General features: G+C 38.1%; 1 protein-coding gene across 1 annotated transcript in view; it reads left to right on the top strand.

The window, feature by feature from the left end:
- Positions 1-16878, top strand: part of phc2b (polyhomeotic homolog 2b (Drosophila)) — a 34858-nt gene that overhangs the window by 7610 nt on the left and 10370 nt on the right. Inside the window, exons 3-9 of the mRNA XM_044121021.1 lie at positions 1701-2070; positions 3710-3868; positions 4796-4873; positions 6620-6775; positions 8953-9087; positions 9325-9616; positions 16099-16403. Of these exons, the coding sequence (XP_043976956.1) occupies positions 1759-2070; positions 3710-3868; positions 4796-4873; positions 6620-6775; positions 8953-9087; positions 9325-9616; positions 16099-16403 (1437 nt within the window). The 5' untranslated portion in view covers positions 1701-1758. The remainder of the gene's footprint in view (positions 1-1700; positions 2071-3709; positions 3869-4795; positions 4874-6619; positions 6776-8952; positions 9088-9324; positions 9617-16098; positions 16404-16878) is intronic.

Genomic DNA, 16878 nt, shown 5'->3' on the forward strand with positions numbered 1-16878 from the left:
AGATCATCTGTAGAGAGCTCACAGCACATTTTCTCCAGCATTAATAAATAAAACAGAACCAAGCCTTAACAGGCTTTTATAAAAGAAGCAGTAATTATTCCTTCTAATGTGGTGAAAGAAAATGCACAAAAAATTTTGTTTTAAAGATTTTTTATTCTACTGTTTTAATGTGGTAAAGTTATTAATTTATTAATTGATTCTATTATTCCATTGACACCATTATTGACTCAAACCAGAAGCTAAATAGATGTTTATTTAGGGTTTTTAAATATATGCTCATTTTTATGTACATTCATACTTTATTACCTTCCTACATTGCATTTCTGTAGCTTTGTTGTACAAAATCTCTTAAAAATTTTAAATTACAAATGAATTTTTCCATGATCAGATTTTAAACATGACCCCTTATTTGAAAAGTCATCTCATCCCTAGGAACAAGTTTTAATTGCTGTGGACAGTTCCTGAGGATCTAACTTGGACAGGTCTTCAAGCAAATCAAGTCATCAACCAGAATATCTTGAAAGTGAAAATATCTAAACAATGAACAAGTACCCGTTTGGCAGGAATAAGGTTTAGAGCACACCTCAAAAAACAACCCACACAACAAACTAGTAAAACATGTAAAACGACTTCTTCTGCTGAAGCTGATCCATTTAACAACAGTGAGAAAAGTAACCTAGCTGAAAAAATTAAACATTGAGCCAGCAGTGTTTTCTTTTATCTACAGGTCAAATTTGACCTACAGATGGATATGGTTCAGGAAAAAAATATATATTACTGACCGTGTTTCCCAACAGCGGTTTTAACACGAAGGGCTTGTTAAACTTTGCATTGTCACAGTAACTGACAGCAAGACCCAGTATTGATTTTAAAATGTTCCATAACTTCATTCAAAAATCACATAGTGTTATTTTTTGTTAAAAAAAAATAATGGTTTGGTTTTTTTGGGTTTTTTTTAAACTTTAAAAATGCAATGCAATGGATGCTTCAAGTAGCTCATTTATTCTGCATGCCAATATTTTGCTGGATCAGCAGAACTGATTGCGACACTCACACCTGATATACAAGTTGGTGGCTGAGTTGCTAGAGCTGATGGAGCGTATGGCTGGGACTTTTGAGATGATAAAGATGGAAATAGTGGGGGAAAAAGTGGGTTAATTGTAACTGATTTCATCATTGCTGTATTTAACAATATTACACAAGCATTTTAGCTAATAAGGTTATTAGCAATAATTCATATAAAGCCATCAGGTAGAAGAGACCTTAGTATTTCTGGCTCTGATCTGGCTCTTTATTGTGTTTCAATACAACATCCAAATTTAAACATCTAAGACTTTAAATTTTCCATTCACAACTGGGTTTAGTTAAAAAAAACTACTTTCATTTTGAAGACAAGCACTGACCTTTCTTGTTGTAGCTTCCTAGAAGCTACATTGGCTTCTTAGTCAGTTTTTGCTAAAAAGGGAAAATATCTTGCCTGAATAAGAAGATACATTTTTGTCCAATGTTTATCTGTTTCCAGTGTTTCATGTCTTTTACACTGAGGATATACCTGCCATGTTCTGATGGTTTTTAGATCAGAGGTTTATGTATTTCTTTAAAAAAAATTTTCACAATTTTTCAAAGTTTTTGTTCAAGGGAAGTATTGTGTGAGCTGGCTTTTTTCCCCCTCATGCACTTCCCTATTTTCTGTCTTCCAGGCACAGGAGAGCCATTCAGAGGAGCCGGGGGTCAAAGGTGAGAAGAGCGGAGGGCACCATGGAAAGTGACCCTGGGGCCCCTGCCTCCACCGCTGGCAGCACTGGAACAGTTTCCACAACCAGCAGCTCCTCCACCTCCACTCCCGCCACAACCAGCAGCTCCTCCAGCGCCGTAGCTGTTAGCACTAATGCTTCTACCTCTACTACCACTGCTTCTACCACCTCAGGCAGCAGCAACAGTGTTAGCAGTAGTGGTAACAGTAGTGGTAACGTTACAAGCAGTAGTTCCAGTAACAGCACTTCAGCAGGAAGACAGGCGGTGCGACAGATATCAATTTATAGTGAGATGCCAGACCGACAAACAGTTCAGGTGAGCGGTTTGGAGTTGAAACAGAATCCCTTATTTGAGTTGGCATACTTTCTTCACTCTACCGCCATCTATTGGTCTTTTTTTTATTTCCAAACATACTCTTTAATACTGCTTCAAATTGAAAATAAATGAAGTGGGAAGAAGGAAACAGAGTGGCGCCTAACTGGATGAAGGAATGCTAATGGGCCTTAGGCGCTTTAGTGCTCTTGACCTTTTTACTGAAGGGCAAACCTCTACAAAGGCTTTGCCTCTGCTTGAATGAGGGTTGCTCAACTTTCAGTGCTAATTCTTTGACAGCAGGTTTATTGTTTCACAGATCCCTCCTCTTTTTTCCTTTCCTCTTTTTGCACTGACAGTTAAAAGTAAAACAGCAGTCACCAGTTTTTTTTTAGTGCAGAAGATAACTAGTCATTAATGCTCAGTTAGAGCTGAGCTCATGAATGTATCTCACCTAATTCACTTTCATTCCTGGAGCTGATAGTCCGAATGATTTTATGACACCATGAACCTCAGGTTAACATGTTGTCTTGTTATCAGGCAACATCGTAGTGGGTACTTGCACTTTAAAACATGTAGTTCTTGTGTATCAAGGTGATGTTTAGTTTGCACATATTTAAGAATTGGATTAGTGTTTTTTTTAGTGACAGTCTGAGTAGTCTTTGTTATTTTTCTTAGAGAAAAGTCTTATCAGTTGTCAAGACTACTGAAATCCTAAATTATAAATAAGTTCAATTTCCAACTGGTGTTAGATAATTGAATTAGGGAAATTAAAAAGTAATGTCATTATTATTGTTTTTTTTGTCATTTTATCTTTAGAACATCAGTAAAAAAACACATTCTATTTTTATTACTGGGGATGTCTTCAAATTTATTTTTCCTAATTACGTAAGAGCAGAAAAGTTTCATGTGCTAACATTTTTAAAAACGGCTTATTAAAATGTTGGCAGTGGCAGTTTCTGTTGAATTTCCATATTTTGTGCCACGGAAGCTTTACTGTAGCCCCTTTCAGTTCATAGTTTCAATCTGTGGTCAACATTTGCTCTTTATGCTTCAGCGATCACTTGAAAGCATTGACACGGAAAGTGAGATCATGCTCTCTTATCTTGCTCTGATCCACTTCGGGAGGCAGTCCTAGAGTTATCCCGACCATTAAGTGACAGGGTGGGAGACGATTGCATGACAAGTGATGATGCAAAGCCAATTGTGCAAACCAAAGAGGACAGCAGTACACACAACGCTGGGAGTTATCAGAGAGTCATTTGTGGAATATACGATGATATGACAACGACTTAATGTGCTTATCTTTTCTATTAGGTTTACTTTGACATCCTGACTTAACTTTTTTAAAAGACTCATCTCCTTTTTTTGCCTTTATATGCACTAATAACTTTTACTTCCAGACAAGGTTAAAAACCCACTGAATTTGATCTTCTTTTTTTTTTCTGTTTTCCTTTTCCAACAGTTGACTATGGCCAATAGTTAGTTGAAGATTATATTATAGCAAGGTTCATTATGTATATAATATTAAAAAATAGGCTTATACTACCCTTACAATGGGTTCTTATTTTCAATGAGTGTTGCTCTTAGGCCTCTACCCAGGTTTCTCAGATTTCTCTTATTCTCGGACTTCATTTTGCAGGTTTTTCAGCAGGCGTTACACAGACAGCCAAACACAGCAGCACAGTACTTGCAGCAGATGTATGCTGCCCAGCAGCAGCATCTGATGTTGCAAACAGCAGCCTTGCAGCAGCACAGCCTCAGCACCGCCCAGCTGCAGAGCTTAGCGGCTGTTCAGCAGGTCAGCAAACCGTCCTCACCGGCATATGCTTGTGCATTTTCATATTTTGTTTGGTAACAAATACAAACTTTGTTATACTTTATTGGGATATTTTTTTCTTTTTTGTTGAAGATACATATAAATTATGTCTAAATGGCTCATAGACATTAGGGATGCATAAAATATGTATTGTGTAACATAAATGGGTCCTATAAGCAAAGCCGGAACAACATTTATTTAAATTTTGTTCCTCTTAGTATGTATTTCAGGAGGAGAGGTTCTTTTTGCATAGTGTCAAAAGGGAAATGTTATTGACCATACCAGTAATATTAATCACAAGTATCTGTATTAGACCCAATTGTCATTTTGGTCCATCTGTAATAGTAGTCCAGACTTTGTTTTGGTAGTTTTTGTTTCAAAGTGAAAGACCTCTAATTTCCTATTTTAAAACGCATATTCAAATTCTAAATGTAAACTTGTTTTGACTAGTGGTTAAGAAAAAAAGACCAGCAGCAGTAAACCTTGAACCTGTAACCCTTTGATTACTGGTTCTGTTCTTGTTCAAGTGTAATGCAAATATATCACTAGTAAAATATCAGTCAGGTACCTTTTTACTGTGTATTTTCCAGGTTTGTACTATTGTTGCAATCATAATATGAGGTGGAGGAGTACATACAAATGCTTGCCACACTTTTCAGATTATTATTTAAAAAAATTATGAATATTTTTTTTACTTCCATTTCTCAATTATGTTCTACTTTGTGTCTGATTTTAACAAAGAATCTTACTGGTTGTTCTTTAACAAATTGTGAAAATGGTCAAGGAACACACTTTTGCAGGGAGCTGCTGTACATTCCTGCACTTCATGCTGCTGTAGACCTCCCATAAATCCTGTTTCAGAAACTGAACCATACTTTGTCCTCTCATCTCTTTTATGATTTTTGACAGGCCAGTATTGCAGCCGGCAGGCAAAGCTCCTCACAGAATGGCACATCATCTCAGCAAACAGGGTCTACTCAAGCTACAGTAAGTGCAGTATTTAGTTTTGAGCTTGTTGCTTAAAAGTTTTTTAAAGTTTAGATTAATGTCTGGTTAGATTGGGGGTCGGCAACCCAAGGATCTAGAGCCGCACGCGGCTCTTTTGTGCTGCCCTAGTGACTCCCTGGAGCTTTTTCAAAATGTTTGAAAATTGAAAAAGATGGGCTGTGAAATATATTTTTTGTTTTAATATGGTTTCTGTAGGAGGACAAACATGATATAGTCATTCTTAACGTTTTCCAATGCTATAAAAATGTGTAGAATAACTATTAAACTTTAACATTTCTGTCAACAAAGATTTACGTCATAGCCTGTGACGTTTCTTTCAGCTGGGCGGGGCAGGTTGTAAACAAACCAATGGGTGTGTGGTGGTGGGCCATGAATAGCAAAGGGGAAAAGAGGAAAACAGCAGAGGAGAGATTCCACAATTCTTGGACTGAATCATTTGCATTCATTGCCAATGCAGAAGGATTGCCTGAATGTTTGCATGGGAAAAAAGTATCGGCTTATAGTCCGAAAAATACAGTAACGTGGAAAAACGTTTCCATGTAAGGCATACTGCATTAGCTTCCGCGTCAAGATTGAAGTTATGTCTTACATGCTTGATGTTGAGAAGCTGTCCAGTGATGTCTGTAAACAGAAGTCACATTAAACGGGTAAGAACACAATCCTGTCTTGGGCACATATATTTAGCAACAAGGTGGTTGTTTTTAGAAATTGATTAGTGATTTTTGTCAGTATATATTTAAAATGACACTTAGCAATATTATTGTGTTTAACATCCTTAGATCCAAGGATGTCTGCGTTGATTGTGTCAAAATAGAAGGATGCTGCTATGTTTTACCCTTCCACTGACTTGCTTGGGTTTGCACAGAAATCAAACTTAAACTGTGTTAATTAAATTTTATATACATTATCTTTTCAAAAGGCTACTGTTTTATTTTAGAACTGCAGATTGCGTTTTATTGCACTCCGTTTATTGCCCAGGTAAGGGGCACGTTCCGTTTTGTTGTTTTTTCGCACGTTTTTTCGATCACACACTTAACGTGATTATTTACAAGGAGCAATCGTTATTATGCAAACCTCATTTGAGAGCAGATTTTTCAAGTTCCAAAAGGAAAAATATCTTTCCCTGTCAAATCTTCATTATAAAAATGACATCAAAAATCTGATTTCTTTATTGCACTTACTTAATTTTAATACATTCATATTGTAACGGAAGGTAAACTTAAAGCACCATCGTACAACAGAGTAGTCATGTGGTGTGTCATTCCTTCCAGGACCCACAGCAAGGAAAATAAACATTTAAACATGAATGCTCTTGAATGTACGCACTTAGTCGTTTTCATAATAGGCTAAAATAGCTAATATAAACACTTAAAGCTTGTGTTGCCTTCATTATAAGCCTTATGTAAGGCTATTAATTTTTTGCAGCTCCAGGGAGATTTGTTTTTTGTTTTTTTGGTCCAATATGGCTCTTTCAACATTTTGGGTTGCTGACCCCTGGGTTAGATCATCTTGGACACAAAGTGATGGCAGAAAGCTGGAGCTTTCATTTCTGTCTAATGTTAGCAAACTGCTTTCCTTTTGAAGAAATTGAATTTACTTGTAAGTGTATTTAGAATATAAGCTGTCTCTTTAAGTCTGAAGTGCTGAATTAAAGAATTTTTGTGCTAATATCATCAGAGGCATGAAGGTCTATAAAATAATGATGCTGTTAATTCCTTCCCAAAGATCAACCTGACCACATCCCCGGCAGCGGCTCAGTTGATCAGTCGAGCCCAGAACATAAGCTCCACCCCCACCAGTATTTCTCAGCAAGCTGTTCTGCTCGGCAGCCAGTCCACTCTTACGCCCAGCCAGGCCCAGATGTACCTGCGGCAGCAGATGGTGAGAGCAGAGAGATGAGGAGTAGCGCCTCTGGCACATTTACACAAGCTTCAACCATTCATTAGTAAAACACACTCATAAACTGCCTTGGAGACTACGTTTTTGGATCCTTATGGAATGGTAACACTCCAGATGTGGCTCTAATACAGTCTGTGGAGCTGTGGCCCCTAAAAAGAACAGCTTAGGAACGCAAATTTACACGTGTGGGATTGTAAGAGGTATCTGCCATGTTATTACACAGAAACACCCACAAATCAAATGTTTGAAACTGTGTGAAAATACTTTCTTAATCCCCAATGGAAATTAAATGTTACATCGCAGAATGTCCAGAGGTCTTAGTGGAGCCATTGTAGACAGAAAAGTTCAGTAGAGTTTTTCTGCAGCTGTCTGTCTCACAACAGCTCCGAAGAGCCGGGATGAATATGTGGTGTGACAGTCTCCTGATGAGGATGCTCACGGTTGTCCACTAGGCTCTTTATTTTATGAATCCTCCTTTTCACTTTCTGGTTGCAAAGAAGGTAGGTCTTTGCACTATAATCTCTAGACGCTCTAGCCTAGAACCATCCTTCTTTATTGTCTTCTTAAACTTTTAGTTACTGTCTCTTATGGTGCTAATCAAACATGAAGAAAGTTTCATGACTTGCCTCATAAGGCTTATTCAATATCTCATAAACTTAGACTTTCTAAGAAGTGCAGTCTGTTCTATCCCTTCTTTTAAAAAGCTTCACTATTGATTTTTCCAGTCCAGTCTGTTGTCCAGGTGAACATGGAGTTATTTTCTCCATGATAGAATTAGTATTTGATATTTTCACATTTCCCTTGAATCTACAGTAATCTGTCTTTGTAATGGTCACATTCAAATGAGATGATTATTTTTACACCATGCCACAAAGCTGTCCACTAGCTCTCTGTACTTAGAGAGTATTTGCAAAAATACTGAATATTTCTGCAGATAGGATTCGTTTCTTGTACTGGTGTGTGCTGAGTGAAAGGGAATAGTGAGAGTACAGTTCTTTATTGTGTCTTTTTGCTGCCGGCTACCTGGTCAGACAGACACAGGATCATTTTAGTGTTTACAAACTATAATCGGTCTGTCAGGTATTCATTTATCCAAGTGATTGTGGGAGCATTCATCTTCCACGCCCAGCAACAGATTTAAAGTTGTGCCTCCTCACTGTTTCTAATCTTGACTTTAAGTGGCTGTTGCTATGGATCATAACAACTGTCTCAAGATAAAAAAAAAAACATAACAGCATTACAACTGTCTCCAAAACCAGTTTGAAAAATCTTTCAGAAAACAATGTAGCAACCAGGAAAAGGGGGAGGGAAGTTATTAAGACAATTAAATTACACAGAATGTGTCAAAGCTGTTCTGACAAGCTGCCACATTGTGTTTTAGAATTTTAGAATGAGAGTGCCACACAGACCTCCTCACACAATTGCATATCGATTAATAAGAGCAACCTGGGAAGATTGTGTTCCTCTCTGGAAAATGGCTTTTCGGTTTCAGCTGTGCAGGAGTGGAACTGTGTCCATCAAACAGTCAGAGCACACACCACTTATAGTCTAATTAAAAAAATAGTTAAAGAAATGTTTCATGTCGCATCAGATCTGTCAATATTTTGAATAATAAGTACCTACTCCTAACCCCACCATACAACCAACTGTGTTTTGTCATCTAGATGGATTAATTAGTTTTAATTGCTTATACTTTTTGGGATAATTGTATATTTTTTGCATTTATTGTTTGTATTTATTGACAAAAATGTTTGTAGTTAAGTCATTTTAACCTTGTTTGTATAGACTTTGTTTGTTTTTAGCAAAAAACAAACAAAGGCGGACAAAGGATAATTGAGAATTATCCAGGGACAACAGATGAAAAATAGCCATTTGGCTAATTCTATTTCATTTGCAGAAATATCAATTAATGTGAATTGTCCCTATCGAATAATTTACTCTCAAATGTGACTATGCATAGATACACTTAATATATGATCAAATGATTAGAAATTTTAGTTATTTCTTACCCTTGAGAATAAAGGCAGAAGAAAACAGAACATTTTTCTTATGGTTTTGTCTCCATTTTGCAGTTTATGATTTAATTCACTCTCACAATTTACTCATTTGTTTTTAATGTTCAGGTCTGATTTAAATTTTTAATGTGTGGCTCTTTGCAGGCTCAGCAGAGTAACCTGGTGCAGGTGGCCAGGAGTCTGAGTCGGGCCGTTCCCCTGTCCCCACAGCTCATTTTCACCCCAGCTGCTACAGTAACGGCTGTTCAGTCTGAGAGCGCCACACAAGCCTCCTCACAGGTAGACTGACTTTACCGGATTATAATAATTGACATCATATTTGTTAAACTATTTATTAAGGAAGTTAACATCTTTCCAAGTTTAACAGAATAATGGTTTGAAATATAAAATTACATTGCTTTAAAAAGTGACTGAATATCTTGTTTTCTATGTCATCCTTTTAAAACAGAGTTCTTAAAAAAAGCATTAAACTACAGACATAATTTGCTCAATGTCCATTTATGTCTTTGTCTTAAGAACCAGGTTCAGAACTTGGCTATTCGTGGCCAGCAGGGGGCGACCACGTCCTCCTCTCAGACTCAGACCCTTCCACTGAGCTTGAAGCAGAGTCCGGTACCCATCCAGCCTGCTTCACTCATCAAGAATCCCAGTCAAGGGACCCAGACCTCCTCGGGTGTGAAGTCTAGTTCGTCTGACAGCCCACCAGATGGAGGAAAGAAAGGAGATGGTCAAGTGGTCACAGAAGTTCGAGCTATAAATATGAGCCGCAGCATCACAGCTGTGAGTGCTCAGCCTCTTGTTGCACCAGGTAAGTGGAGGTTCTCTTTAAAACTTAATATCAAAGACTATCAGAACTTTTTTTTACCTTTCTTCTATCACAGGACATTATTTGTATCCATTTATCTTTAAAATGACTTAATTTGTCATTGGAAGTTTTTTTTTTTTTGCAGACATTTGCATTAAAATGTTAAATTGCTTACTAGCTGCTTCATGCCACTTTTGTAATTGCTGCCCGTTTCAAGCTTAAAATAAACCTGAGATACCAACAGCTGTCAGGTACACACCAGAAATGCAATGTTGTGATTGCATTGAGATTGTGTAAGAAAGTATCAAGACTTTTTTTTGTTTCCAGTGTTTTCTTTGATTGTGACATGTCAGGGCTTGCACCAGAAATCCATTCACTCACTAAAAGAGCAAACAAGGCATGTTGGAGATGTTTTAGTTTGTTAAGAAAAGTCTGGCTGGAACACAAAAAAGCAAGCAAACGTTTATTAGCAGTGATATATATATTTTTTTCTTACGATGCTAATTACATCAAATTAAGTCATGCTTTTCAGATTCATTTTCTCATCTAAGAGGGGTTTATTTAGATAATACAGTTAATTGTATCATTTGTGCACAAGTGACCAACTCTTATGTATGAGTTGAACTCTAATGTAGACTAAATGCTGCGTTAATGCTCAGTATTGTTGCCGTCTGCCTCAAACGCTCAAACGTGTTTGCATGTTTTCTTTTTTTGGATAGTGACAAGAGTGGGAGTTGGATTATCCGAGCGTGTCAGTGCACAACTGTGCGTTGCTTTGTTTCAGTAATGGATTCACGCAAAATGAAAGGGAGGATGGAAGCTGGAAATCTGGCTGCATGCTGTCTGGTAAAAGAAATGAACTTGGGTTGCCATGGCAGCAGGCCACAAGGGACAGGTGTGCACATGAGATGCTGGGGAGTTAACATGGTGAACAGGAGCAGCAGCAAGGCAGTTTTGTTCTTGTAGCACGTTTTCAGCAACAAGAAAATTCAAAGTGTTTTGGATGATTAGAAGAAAAATAACACAAAACAAATGAGGAAAAATTATGATATGATGAGAAACAGATGACAGTTCATGATGTTCCAGGGGTTATTGATCAACGGCACCTCTAAACAGGTGGGGTTTTAGCCTTGATTTCAGCTGTTTTATGGAAGTTTGTTCCAGATTTGTGGTGCATAGAAACTGAATGTGCTTCTCTGTGCTTACTTCTGGTTCTGGGGATGCAGAGTAGACTTGAATCAGAAGGGCTGGGTGGCCTGGATGGTTGACAAAACAACAGATCATATTGAGGCTCTCCCATACTTTATCCAAAGCATCAAATTTGGCTCCCATTGACGTAGTTTGCTCACAAAAAAAATATTTCGTCATCCGCTGTCCCTTCTCGACACCAAGCTCAGGTCGAACTATTTCCCACAGAGTACTGTATTTTATAATGTGTTGTATGATTGGTCAGACGTTTTTGGACATATTTTATGCAGAAATTCACTCGGACAGCAATGTTAACATTTCGCTTCAACTATGTAATTTTTGTATTCACAGGCAAAACATGAATACTTTTTGGGAGAATTTATCAAACATGATGAAGTATTATGAACATTTGTACGATTCTTTTCAAAATACTAACTAAGATTGTCAAATTGCTAAGAAAAAAAAAAACAAAAAAAACCTGGATTGAAAATACAAAGTGGTTGTCCACTTTTGCAGAAAGTTATGTCCAGGCTTCATCGACTTGGAATGAAGTTTGGGAAAGCCTTTAGAAAACTGTTGAGAGAGAGAGACATTGGAGTCTGTGATATGATCTTTAACTGTTGTGATCAATGGAGGAGATGGTTTGAACTTCTCCCTTCTCTTTGCTCTTTGGTCTTGCTCTGCTTCCATGAAACATCCTTTTCAACTCCTATGGGAGTTGGAAAACAATGGATTGTTTAAGCTTTTCAGATGCTAATCTGCTGCTCCTGGTTGTAAATAAAAAAAACTTTATTTCCACGGTTATGCACCATAACATCTGTTAAAAAAGTGAGTGCAAAATGCAAAAATCCTTCCATTTGCACAGCATCCAAAACCAGAGAAAATGATTGTCCAAAAACAGCAATGCTTCAACCGAAATAATTAGATTACACATGGATTGTACTGGACAAGGAAAAAACACTGGAAAATACTCAGTCATCACGTCTTTAGGAATTGCACACTATAGGCCTTTTTAGAGTGACTCAGTTTCTTGTTATGCATCTTTTTTTCTTTACCCCCCCCAACTCAAACATAATTTCAGAGTCCTTTACACTAAGCCATCATATTGCATTGCCTGCTGTTGCTGTGTTGTAGTTGTAGATTGCAGTGTGTTTGATGACAGTAAGCTGATGTGGCAGCCAATGAGAATGTGGAAACTCAGGGATTTTCCAGAGCTGCAAATGCTGAATGGAATGTATACTGTTCTCAGTTTCCGGACATTGCACAACAGCCGTACAACTGTTATTCACAGTTGTACAGCTATTAAAATATTCCTTTTGGGGGAGTTGGACTCACTGCTGCATAAAACGGATTGAATGATTTGCATGTGTGTGGGCGTTTGAAGGGAGCGGCATCATTGCAGACATTAATCCAAAATATTCAAGGAGAGATGGTTTTTACATCAGTTTTTGCTTCTCTTCCAAGACTTCTCATTAAAGGTTTGACAGAGTTGTCAGACTATATTCAGAGAGCAGATTGAATCTGGCAGGTACCAATTCAGAAATCCTCCTGCTTTACTCAAACAGTGCCTGGGAATCTCGTGACTAAGCGAGCGTCTGTTTGATTCCCGAACAGTTCTTGCAGGCGCTCTTTGTTTTGAGAAAAAATAATCAATGTCCAGTGGCAGGGTATTGTTTTGACGTGTGTGAACCACATTAAGGAAACGACCCACAAAGCAAATGGACCGTTGGCAGGCATAGAGTCCAAAATGATGGAGCAGACACAGATGGACCTGACTAATAGTCTTTGATGCAGCCCTGTTGGACCCTATATGATCCTATATCACGCTTTGAACATCTCACATGTTTAATTCGTCATCTAAAACTGAAAGTGAAGTTTGGCACAACTGCAATAAGTTGCCTTCAACCTAAACTGACAAGTTGGCAAGGACAGTGTGAATAAGAAAAAAAAAAAAAGAAGTCTCTTGAAAAATTATTATCTTGTTCTTCAGAGCTTTGGCCTAAGTGTGAGTGTTGGAAGAAGAGAGACATAAGAAGTCCTATTTCCTTTGGCTGAACTGGGCCAAATTCTACTATTTGGCTCTCATACAAAAAAACAAAGATGGAGAAGTTGGTTAGCATTGATTGTAAGATGGATGGTGTTAAATGTAGGACAACCCTGATGGGAAACCCGTTAGCAGCTGCAAAAGACTTTAAACTGATGCAGAAAGCATTAGGATGGGATGATTTAGATCAAAGCAAATGTGTGCTAAAATGATCCAGTCAAAGTCCACACCTATTTACAAATGAAAATCAGTGGTAAAACTTTAAATTTAGAGATTAGACACTGTCAAACAAATCTAATCAATCTTACAAGCTTGAGGTTTTTTTGGTAATGAAGAAAAAAGCAAAGACTTTACTCTCTAAATGTGCAAAGCTGGTAGAGACATAACCTAAAAGATTTTGAGCAGTAATGGCAGAGAGGTGGGGTTTTGCACAATCACTCTCAGGGGACGTCTACATATGTACACCACATTTTTCAGATTTTCATTTGTAAAAAAAAAAGAAGAAAAAAGCCAGTTCATTTCACAGCACAATTATGCACTTCTTTGCATTAAAAAAGTAAAACAATAATGAAGTAGAATGAATATTTTTGTTGTAATATCACTAAATGTTGAATGTGTAATGCACTGTATATTCTATCTTGTTAACTCAACAACTTTCCACTAGTTTGTTTTTAGTTTGCAGAACATTTCTCGAGAAGAAATGTTCTGGAACAATCTCAAGTTTAAAAAGAACCAGGATTAGTTGAACATGTTTGCCTAAATATGTTGCAGTTTTCCTTCTACCAAAACAATTGCTGTTTGTGATACGGCAAAACTCATAACCACTTCAAAAATGTACTTCTTTTGTTATATTTTTCACCCATGGAGGTCGGCGTTTTTTTTTTTCACCGATGGGTTAATGGTCCATTCTGTGCTGGAATCTACAGAGGAAACACAGGAAGGCTAACTTCACCTGAGTAGTTGTTTATCATATTGCATTTGACTGGCGTAATTTTGGATAATGCCACACTGTGTCACTATTGGCTGTAATTTTAAAAAATTTAAATAAAAATTGAGACGAATCTGGATAATTTCCCACATGAAAGAAAAGACCGCAGTGTGAGAGCCGGAGTGGAACACGACTTCCGAAGGACCTAATCTGTACCCAGGTTATTTCTCCAGAACATTTTGAGTAATTTAAGCCTCTAACAGGTGATCTTTACCTTAATGAGCTAAAAATAAATTCTGTGCTGAGACAGGCAGAGCTGGATGCTCTTTGCTAATTGAGGAGCTATACTGCCTGTGGTACTGACATTACCAATCCGACCGGACCCATGGAGGTCCGGTGTCGCTGTTTCCACCACACCGGGCTCTAAACAACATAGTTGTTGGCGAACCTGACACAGCACTACAGATGCTGGGAGAATGCATTGCAGCAGCATTCCTGTGAAAATATTTTACTAAAATTTATAAAAACTGGGGCGTGCTCCGGTGGCGTAGAGGGCCGTCGCGGGTTCGATTCCCGGACCCGACGACATTTGTCGCATGTCTTCCCCCCTCTCCTTCCCCCTTTCCTGTCAGCCTACTGTAGTATAAGGGACACTAGAGCCCACAAAAAGACCCCCTGGTGGGGGGGGGGAAATAAGTAAATAAATAAATAAAAATTTATAAAAACTAAATAACCTACAGTATTATTACTGTATTGCTTTTACATCTAAAATAAATATTTTCTAACTAAGGTCTATTTTTATGATTTATCGTGGATCTCTTATAAGATGAAATACCCTTTATTACAAACATATGTTAAATCACATTACTATCTAAATTATTATTTGTACTGATAATATTTTTTCTAAAAGACAGAAATGCCTTTGTTATTGTTGGTATTCCATGGGCTTTGCTACAGAACTGGTGGATGTTCATTATGCTATACATTGCTTTAAGTTTTAAGTTACCATCTATTTATTTTCAGCGCAGCTGTTGTATCCATTCATGCTTAGCTCACAGTCATATTCCTCTAATTCATTCTAAATATTCACTTAAGGTTCTCCATGTTCACCACAGCTACCTCCATCTTCTGTCAGCGGGTTCCCCCGTCTCACCATGTGAGAAAGAAAACATTTTCCAGGCCATTGTATCGTATTAAAACCCCTATAGACATGCCAGCTCTGTTGGATAGGACAAGAAAAAAAAACATCTATATTTTCCACAGCAGGATACAGACTGCGGTTAATTCTTCACAGGGGAACTTTGAAACCAGATGGAGCCGATCCCACACAAAGCATTGTGAAAAGAACAGAAAGAGGAGGGTGGCACGAGGGGGATCTGGGACAATCGCTGATTAACTTGGCAATTTTCCACTCTCAGATTTATTGTGAAGGTTTATCAACATGATGCGGCACACTTCCATGTTCACACAGGTTGTACAGCAAGAGCAACCGAGCAGCACTTTGGAGTAGTAAGTCATTTCTTGATTGGGTTTTGTAGTAGCACCATGGTTATTAGGTTTAATGTTTCCTGGGGGATTTGCTGGAGATCAAAGTGGAGGGAGAGAAGTTGGGGCCTACAGACTCTATAAAGGTGTCACGGACAGTTGGCTCAGCGGGTTTCTTCCTAAGGTCTTTCTAATATTACAGCAGCCTGAGGCTACTTCCACAGAACCATTTTCACATGTTGCCACAATACAAGATTGATGTGCTGTGTCTCTAGCTTCAGGGCAAGTTATGAGCTCAGGATGTCTCTTCACCTACAATGCACAGGCAGGTGCTGACAGGTCGTTTTGAGACAATTTGTGGGTAATGGTCAGGTCAAAACCCAACATTGGATTTGTCGGTGGACCTGTCAACATGCTCTTATTATTACATCTTGTCAACAGGGGGGCACATAGGTGAAGGCAGCACTACGAAATGAGATTGTTTGTACAAACCTTTATATTTTTCACTGTTTGAGCCTGAGGCAATGTGCTGCAATTCACTTTCCACTTCCTCCTCACATTTTCTCAACTGTAATTGCTTTGCAACTCATCAAAGGTAGTGGATAATGCCCTGTAGATAAAAGGAGGAAAGGTAAGGTGTCTTTGTTTACAAGCTTTAAACCCATTTTTAAAAGTAAAACCAACTTTATGTACATATATTAATATGAAACAACAGGATCTATGAAAGAAATTGTAATAAGAAGTTGGTGAAGCCTTTTCCCTTTAAATTGCTACAAACTTAAGTGCTTAATGTTTGGGACAGAACAGAGGTGCCTGAAGGAGCTGTTGCTCTTTTTCCAGCGTACACCCAGATCCAACCTCATTCGCTGGTTCAGCCGCACAAACAGCAGCAGCAGTTTGTGGTCCAACAGAGCCAAGGTTCCCAGAGGACGACTGGCCAGCTGCTGCAAACTGCCTCCATTCAGCCGTCACAGCACCCAGTGCCTGTTCTACCCAAACCCGCGCCTCACCAGCCCTCCGCTCCCAGCCAGCAGGCCACCATCTTCCACTCCACCCTCAGCTCCCACGCTCTTCACTCCCCACTCAACCAAGCCAAAGCCCAGCCAGTCCAACTCACTGCCATCAACCTGCAAATACAGCCAGCGGTATGTAATTTGCAGATCTATTACTAATTACTCACTACATTCCTTTTCTGCTGTATGTGAAAGAATGAGAGATTAATTTATGTACTATTTGTTGTACAATTTTGGTAAAACTCAAATTACACCCTCAAGTAGTTTAAGGGTTTGAAATTATCAGAACATAATGAAATTTATCAGATCTTAATCTGGAACAGACAGATGTGTAGCAACTCATTGACATGGAGGAAAGACATCATCAATGAACTTGAAGAAGCAATTATTGCTGTCCACCAATCTGGGAAGGATTGTAAGGTAGTGTCCAAATAAAATGGAATCTGTTGTTGGATTAAAGCAATTTTAAACATAGAATAGACCCGATCAGCTTCATTATATTCTGGTTTGTAAACCTTGAGACTAAAAGAAAATTAACTTTATTTTTGCATTAATTTTTACATTACCACACACAGGAGATCTAATAATTTGGTTTTCTAATAATGCA

The sequence above is a fragment of the Gambusia affinis genome, linkage group LG07 (genome assembly GCF_019740435.1).
Source record: "Gambusia affinis linkage group LG07, SWU_Gaff_1.0, whole genome shotgun sequence".
NCBI lineage: Eukaryota > Metazoa > Chordata > Actinopteri > Cyprinodontiformes > Poeciliidae > Gambusia > Gambusia affinis.